The 8,605-nt window shown below is 36.5% G+C and overlaps 1 protein-coding gene across 4 annotated transcripts in view; it reads left to right on the forward strand.

Moving 5' to 3' along the window:
- PLS1 (plastin 1) overlaps window positions 1–5,719 on the forward strand; it is a 114,390-nt gene extending 108,671 nt beyond the window's left edge. For 2 of the 4 annotated variants that reach the window (XM_032630096.1, XM_032630095.1), the window contains exons 15-16: window positions 4,833–4,957; window positions 5,192–5,719. In XM_032630096.1, coding sequence (XP_032485987.1) covers window positions 4,833–4,957; window positions 5,192–5,327 — 261 coding nt within the window. In that variant the 3' untranslated portion in view covers window positions 5,328–5,719. Of the gene's footprint in view, window positions 1–4,832; window positions 4,958–5,191 lie in introns of those variants that run through there. The other 2 variants (XM_032630097.1, XM_032630098.1) reach the window with 1 other exon arrangement.
- Window positions 5,720–8,605: the final 2,886 nt, after the last annotated feature.

Here is an 8,605-nt window from a genome sequence, read left to right on the forward strand (position 1 = left end):
AAGTGGTACTAGTAAGAGCCTATTAATCATAATCAAGGCAGTGTTGTACCCAGAAATTTTAGAAAAGACAAATTTACCCGTTTTAGTTGCAAAGTAATTTTTCCTCACCAAGAAGATGAGGAGGTGGTATATCAGCTAATAACAATAATCATAATTACCATTTATTGAGTCCTATATGTGTCATTATGCTAAGCATTTTACACATTGTTGTTTCTTTTAATTCTCTCAACTCTATAAGCAAAAAGGTGAGCATTAGAAAAGTTAAATAACTTGTCCACTGTCATCAACTATTAAGCAGAAAGCTGGATTTCATATCCAGATCTAACTGCAGGTTGAAAGCCAAGCTATGGAGTTGTATGGCCCCTGGTTTGACACAGGCTTAGCCACTTCTTAGCTATGTGACATACTGCTCATTCATTCCATAAATATTCAAAGCTTACTCCGTGTCAGGTACTTTGCTAGGTGCTGTGACTACAGAATGCCCTCAAAGAGCTCACTGTTTAGGAAAGGAGGCAAATAAGAAAACAGGAATCACAGTATGGGGTGTTAGCAGTGCTATAGAAATCAGCTAAGGAGAATAGGGAGCATGTGAGGAGGGCATGCGTTTTCCAGAAATATTAGCAGTTTATACTAACAGCTGGGTTACATCTCTTGATGAATAAAACTGATTTTACCTCTGGCTCACATTTAGTTATCTATGTAACCTTGGGCAAATTATTAATTTCCCTATGCCTGAGTTTCCCCATATTTAAAATGGACGTATGAAGAGTATCTATCTTCTGGGTCTGTTGTCAAGCTAAATAAGTTAACACATGTAAATAGCTCAGTCATACCTGGCACACATTAAGGGGTCAATAAATGGAGCTTACTACACTATATATTGGTCCTGCCAATATATAAAGGGCATCGTGGAGAGGTTCCTGTTGTGATTTTTTTAGGGAGTCTTGGCGGCCACACACTGTGCATTTGTGGATGATTCATAAAGCACTCAAATTTATTTTCAGAAATGACAGGAGGAACAATGGACTGCAATGTCCTACTAGTAATGTATATCAAACTAAGAGAAGAGATGGTACAACACACTAACTTGAAAATCAAGGGCTTCCCTGGGGGCTCAGTGGTTAAGAATCCACCTGCCAGTGCAGGAGACACAGGTTCGAGCCCTGGCCCAGGAAGATCCCACATGCAGTGGAGCAACTAGGCCCATGCGCCACAACTACTGAGCCTGTGTGCGACAACTGCTGAAACCTGTGCGCCTAGAGCCCGTGCTTCGCAACAAGAGAAGCCACAGCAATAAGCCTGCGCACCACAACGAAGAGTAGCCCCCGCTCGCCGCAACTAGAGAAAAGCCCACGTGCATCAACGAAGACGCAGTGCAGCCAAAAATAAATCAAATAAATAAAATAATTAATTAATTAATTAAAAAAAAAAGAAAGTCAAGCCAAACTCTAGACTAGTTATCTTTAATATTCTAGAAATTCTTTTTGCTTAAGTTATTTCTATATGATTAAGGAAAGTGAAAGAAAAATTATGAAAATGTATTTATATACTAAACCAAGGGTTTTACAATAACCCCTGCCCTTTTTGCAGTAAAATGTCTTTCACTGATAATATGCAAATCAGGGGAGCTGGAAAGATAGGACTGTTTTTTTTGGAAACAGGAAGATAAGGGATCCAATATCATCTTTAGAAACTTAAATTTGTTTTTCTCAAGGTGAATCAAAGGAAATAGGTGGAAAAATCCTTGTTTCTTAAATCTAAGTTAAGAAATATTTAAAATACCACAAAAGGATATAAACTTTCATCTATAAGATGAATAAGGTCTGAGAATCTAATATATGACATGGTGGCTATAGTTAACACTCTTGTATAACTGAGATTTGCTAGGAGAGTAGAACTTAAATGTTTTCACACACACACACACACACACACACACACACACACACACACACCACAAAATACATAACTGAGGGTGATGGATGTATTAATTAATTAGATGGGAGGGATCTTATCAAATCATCAAGATGTACACGTTAAGTATCTTACAATTTTATTTGTCAATGTTAACTCAATAAAGCTGAAAAAAAACAAAACAATTTTCCCCAAACTTAAAAAAACCCTCATAAATATGCAAATAATTAATCAAAATATAGCACAATTAAGCCACTTGTCTGATTGTGAATCACGATAGAAATATATGAAAAGTAAGCACATAGAAATTTTTAATTTATTATAGAATGACATGCATGTTAAGCTTTAATTTTAGAAAGTATAACGGTGTACATTAGAGTCTTCTAGAAAGCTTATTAAAAATGTAGATTCCTAGCCCCATCCACAAATAATCTGACATTACTTTGAGTGCAAGGATTAATTTGTGCTTTTACTAAGCACCTCAGGTGATTTTCATGTAGGCGGTCTGCAGGCTACACATTGAGAACGTATGTGTGAGAGTTTTTCAGAAATAGAAAAGATGCCCAAAAACCAGATCTGGATTACCAGCATCATATAGACTTAAGGACCCTAATTATTTTTATCCCTCTATTTCTACTTCCCCCGCAAAAAATCTGTTTCATAAAATGAACATTCCTGAAAATGAAGAATATAAATTTTTCTAAAATTAATAAATGTACTAGATAATGGCCCCAAAAAAGAACTTTGTACTCTTCACATGGCTTCAAATTGTTTTATCAAACATTTATTAAGAACCGCATTTGGGGGTCTTCCCTGGTAGCGCGGTGGTTAAGAATCTGCCTGCCAATGCAGGGGACAGGGGTTAGAGCCCACATGCCGCGGAGCAACTAAGCCCATGCGCCACAACTACTGAGCCTGCACTCTAGAGCCCACAAGCCACAACTACTGAGCCCATGCGCCTAGAGCCCGTGCTCTGCAACAAGAGAAGCCACTACAATGAGAAACCCGTGCACCAAAACTAGAGAAAGCCCGCACACAGCAAAGACCCAATGCAGCCAAAAATAAGTAAATACATTTAAAAAAATAAAATAAAAAGAACCACTTTTGGCCAGGAACTGTACTAGATGTCGTCACTTATCTTAATATTCCCAAGAATCCTGTGACAGTTCCGTTGTAGTGATTAGGAATGGGTGCTTTTGGCTTCAAGTAACAGAAAAAGTGATTTAAACAAAAAGTAAAGGCACAGAACAATAGCAAAGATCCAGAGGTGGGGTAGACATTAGGGTTGGTTGAGCCAGTAATTGAAGAATGTCAATCAGGTTTTGTCCATCTCTGCTTTGCCGTCTAAAGTGGTTTTCTCTAAAGTTGGTTTTCCTCTTGCTCATTGAATAGCTGCTGGTTGTGCCAGAGGTTTCATCCTCTCATTCACAGTTGGGAGGGGGTGTTGCTAGCTTTCCATAGCTCTTCCTGGATAGTAAGGGCCTCACGTTAAATTAAATTAAATTAAATTAGTGATTTAAATTAGCGATTGCCAAATAAATCACTGTGGCAATCAGATGAGATTCCTCCCTTTGGCTTTTTTAGACTATTTTTTCCAACCTTTTTTCATTATTGTTTGCCTAATGAGTCTTTTAGACATTTTCTTCCTAAATTCCCCTCCCCCATGAAATTTTAATGCCATAGATACTAGTATATCTGTTATTCACTGTATTGCTCTATACATAGAAAGAATAAGTTTATCACCTTACCCGCAGAATAAATGGTCTACACTAATTCAGGGTCACTCTTGGAGCTGTGGATGGGGTTAATTTTCCTTGAAGCACACGTCCATATATGGATACAGAGCAAACATGTGGGTTCTGGTAGGATGGAGAAAGTAGTAAGGAGTGGATTCTGGATAGGCAAGCGACAATTTGCTACTATTCATCCTGAGAGACAAAACAAATAATTTGTTCAAGTGCTGGTAAGTTGTACAATCAATTCAGACCAGGATTTCTGACTTCAGTAGAAGTGTTCTATCCACTAGAATTTCGTTGTCGATTTTTAGTTGCCTTGGAGGTAACTTCCAAAGTGGAGAGAATCTTGGGCGTTTAGAGTTCGACAGTCATGGGTTCAAATACTGGTTCTGTACGTACTGGTTGTGTGAACAGCTCTTTTTTTTTTTTTTTTTTGTGGTGCGCGGGCCTCTCACTGCCGCGGCCTCTCCCGCTGCGGAGCACTGGCTCCAGACGCGCAGGCCCAGCGGCCACGGCTCACGGGCCCAGCCGCTCCGCGGCATGTGGGATCCTCCCGGACCGGTGCACGAACCCGTGTCCCCTGCATCGGCAGGCGGACTCTCAACCACTGCGCCACCAGGGAAGCCCTGAACAGCTCTTTTGAGTTTTCTGACCTTCATGTTCTTCATTTTAAAATGAGAGATTATAATTTATTACCAGGCTGTTAGGATTAAACAAACTGAACACGTAAAGCAACAAGAATAATGCCTTTATAAATATTAGTTCCTTTCCACTATTATTTTAATTCTTCTTTCTGAAAAATATTAAGTGAAGGCTTAGGAGTCCATGGTCTAAGAAAAAGAATATTACTAGAATTTGCAAAACTATTCACTTAAAATTCATCTCCTATTCCCTTTCAAAAGTTGTTTATTTTTTACGAATGGATACTGTAGCTAGCATACTTTAGGAATTGTCACATCCACAAACCTTATTCCAGGTATGATGACAGTTCTCTATACTGTAAGCTCTGTAAGGATGAAAGGAAAAGCATATTTTAAATGGTTTGTGATGTGTGTTGGTTGAAGAATAGCTGAATGTTAAGTATAATGAAAATTTATAAATTGCTTTTAGTTATATGGTTATGATCTTCTGGTCTGACATTTACAAAAGATGTTTATGAATGTTCACCTATTCTTTCTTTTCTAGGACAAATCTATTACCACTAGTTTACCTGTCTTGGATTTAATAGATGCCATTGCACCAAATGCAGTTCGTCAAGAAATGATCAAGAGAGAAGACCTTTCTAATGAGGACAAGCTGAACAATGCTAAGTAAGCCTTTATGGTTTATATTAGAACATAGTGGCTCTTTTGTTCTTAATCCTTGCAGGTGAGGCTATGATGTCCTTAAAATTCACATTTTTAAGTACAATTTATGTGAGGAATATGATTTAAAGACTCACAAACAACTTTTTTGTAAAGTTAACCTTGTCAAAATGTTTCATTCTTCTGTTAACATATATTAAGTGAAAACAAATACCAAGATATTTTTCTTGTCTTTTCAAGATACGCCATTTCAGTTGCTCGAAAGATCGGTGCCCGGATATATGCCTTACCTGATGACCTCGTGGAAGTGAAACCCAAGATGGTTATGACAGTGTTTGCATGCTTAATGGGAAAAGGACTGAACAAAATAAAATAATGAAACATTTATTATGATTTTCTGCCACATTAAACACATTGAATGCCTCACAGTTTACAGATTTCTGAAATGTAGTGGGTATAAAACCAGAGATTATTTGTATTCTCAAAACAGTTGTATGAATCATTAACGAATTTAATATCCTGTTCATACTAGCTAGGATTTGTTGACGATTAATTTACCAGTCGATACTGATAAGAGTGTGTTCATTTTCAAGATGATATTTTATGATTAAATTATTGTTTCCTGAAAGTCTCATTAAAACAAGACTAATTCATTCTTTTTCATGGTTCAGAAATGATCAATGCAAAACTTTTTCTGCAGGTCCTGCTGTGAAATGTGTTTTGATTTTGTGTGTGTGTTGATTTTAATCATAATTGTATTCAAAGTCATAATCCAGTTTAATCCTTTTATTTTTTTTCCTCCAACTATGTGAAGTGGTCCAAAACTTTAACTTTTCTGTAAATTTCTATACTGTCTAAAATTTTTAAATGACAAGTATTGTTCATTAACATTAAACTTTTTTATATATAAGGACTAACTCATGAATAAACTTCAAAGTACATTCTCTTATATAAGTAGCAGGAGCTTTTTACTTAAAACTTAATTTTAACTGCATCGATACTTTACATGTACTGGTTTGGTAATACAGCTTTAACTATGACATGCAGCATATACATGTTGGTAAGATGTTATTAGAGAAATATGTGTGTACATATACATATTTTGCACCTGAATTACCCAGGTTTTCTTAAGTGGTATGTATACAGTCAACCCTCCATATCTGATGCACGCATATCCAATGGTTCCACATCCACAGATTCAACCAACCGGCAATCAAAGATATTTGAAAAAAAGAATTCCAGAAAGTTCCAAAAAGCAAAACTTAAATTTGCCAAGTGCCAGCAACTATTTCCATAGCATTTACATTGTATTTACAACTATTTGCATAGTATATTAGGTATAAGTAATCTAGAGATGATTTAAAGTACACGCAAGGATGTGTGTAGGTTATATGCAAATACTAAGCTGTTTTGTATAAAGGATTTGAGCATCTGCAGATTTTGGTATCCTTTGGGGGGTCCTGGAACCAGTCCTCTGGATACTGAAGGATGACTGTATTGGTCAGTTAACCAACATTAAGTAATAATTGTGCCCCCACTAGGTGCGTAACACTTTTCAGTTTGTAGCTATCTGGTACATGAAGATTTCTTTTAGAAATATTCATTTTGGATGTGCATGTAGTTACTTTTCAACTGACTTCAAACACTGGCTACAGCTCTCAAGACATGTTGATACCATATTATTAGCTTCATATTACACATGCTAAATTTTGATATTCTAGCCCTAATTTAGAATATGCCCACTGAATATCTTTAGTAGAAAGTAACACAAAGCTAATATTCAACATATTTTCACGTTTTTCCCAGTTTCCTTCAAATTGGCAACGTTTGGTTAATGCTTATGTTACTTGGCAGTAGCTTTGCTTCAGACCTATTTTTGTCTGAATTTTTTAGCAGTAGACCAATTCTGCTAACAATTGAGTTCAGAAGTTTACTTCCTTCATCTTCCACTGTTAGTGCCAGTGACCAGTACTGCTGTGCAACAAAAAATGCTGTCACTTTATCTCACTGGGAACGAGTAGTCTAAACCCCCCTTCTACCATGGATTAAAACATACGTGATGGTAAGAGTACGACTACTCATGTACTTAGAAGAGAATTTTTTAAATGAGATCATCAACAGGTGGAACTTTGAAATATATTCTACAAAAGAGATTTCCTTTCCTTTTATCATTTGATAATTGTTTTCTTATATGAAGATTAAAATATGTTCTTGCTCTTTTGTGATATTATTTAAATCATTTCCTCTTGATTTTTTTCACCATTATATTCACTAAGTTATCTGATTTACATGCAATTTGGCACTTCAGAGTGTTCTTTCTCTCACAAAATATATTTAATAAAAATTCTGTGTATGTACAAATGTGTCAGTATTTATTTCATTTAAAGAAAAATATATAACTTGGAAAATTAATCTATCATAAACTTATTTTCCAGAAAAGAAAAGAGAAAAACTCCTACGCTAATGAGTAAAACAGCAACAAAAAATTTATTATTTTGGGAGGAGTGAAGATGGTTCTATGATTCTTTAACAGGAAGAATTTTAGGAAAGACCAAGTAAACGATTTCTACAAATTTAGTTTGTGATGAAATAATTTGAGTTAATCAACATAAATTTGTCTATTATGATCCGGGTATGATACTAGACACTGGGGATTCAGCTGAGAAAAATATAGACAAAGTTTTCTGGCCTCATGCATCTTATTTCCTAGTGGAGAAAGACAGACAGTAAACAAATAGGATCTGTAGATGGTGATAAATGCACTAAGAGAAATAAAACAGGGAAATGTGATAGAGACTTAGGAACTAGGGTGAAGATGCTTTTAGTTTGGGTGGGTCAGGGAAGGTCTCTCTAAGGTTGTGACAGTCAGGCTGAGGTATGCATCGTAGGAGGAGCAGCCAGATGCTAACTGTTCAGTAGAAGGAACAAGTGCAAAGGCTGTGAGCCAGGAAGAGTCTTGCAGGCATTTTAGGAAAAGAAATAGGCAAATTGGCCTAAGAGGGAGAGGTAGAGAGTTTGGAGATGAAGACAGGGTCTATGACTTATAGGTCTAGATCTGAATCTGGATTTTCTCTTCTCCATCACAACTGGAGTTGTGATGGCTCTTCAGTATATGAGGTTCGGTGAGTTGCTTTAAGCAACATGCTGCTTCTGAATCTTGCATGCTTCTGAATCTTGCACCTTCATCATAGCTCTATCATTGGTTTCCATATCACAGATGAAAAATAAATCATATAGAGGATCTTAAAATACCCCAATTTACACTGGATGAAAAAGGATCTGAGAAACAAGAGAGAATATTCTGCATCTGAGATGATTCAAAAAGACTTCTGAAGATACAATTGAAACACTAGTTTACTTTGAAGGAGGAAAAACCCTCTAATACTTTGGAATGCCTCCTAGGATTATCTCCTAAAGTAAATTGGAATTCAACTGAATCTAAGAAATCAGTCCAGCCCCTGTGGGAGCCTTATGGAAAAGAAATCACCTAAACCCAGAAGCTTGAAAAAACTTCAGATTAAAGTGGTTTCTATAGTTCTGAGCCATCTGAATTTTGACCCTTAAACACTCTGGAACTTTTGGATGGGCCTGGGTTAGAGCTGTTCTGCTACTGAGAAAAAAATTTTACTGGACTACAAAGAGTGTCCATAAACC

The sequence above is a fragment of the Phocoena sinus genome, chromosome 4 (assembly GCF_008692025.1).
Source record: "Phocoena sinus isolate mPhoSin1 chromosome 4, mPhoSin1.pri, whole genome shotgun sequence".
NCBI classification, from domain to species: Eukaryota; Metazoa; Chordata; class Mammalia; order Artiodactyla; family Phocoenidae; genus Phocoena; species Phocoena sinus.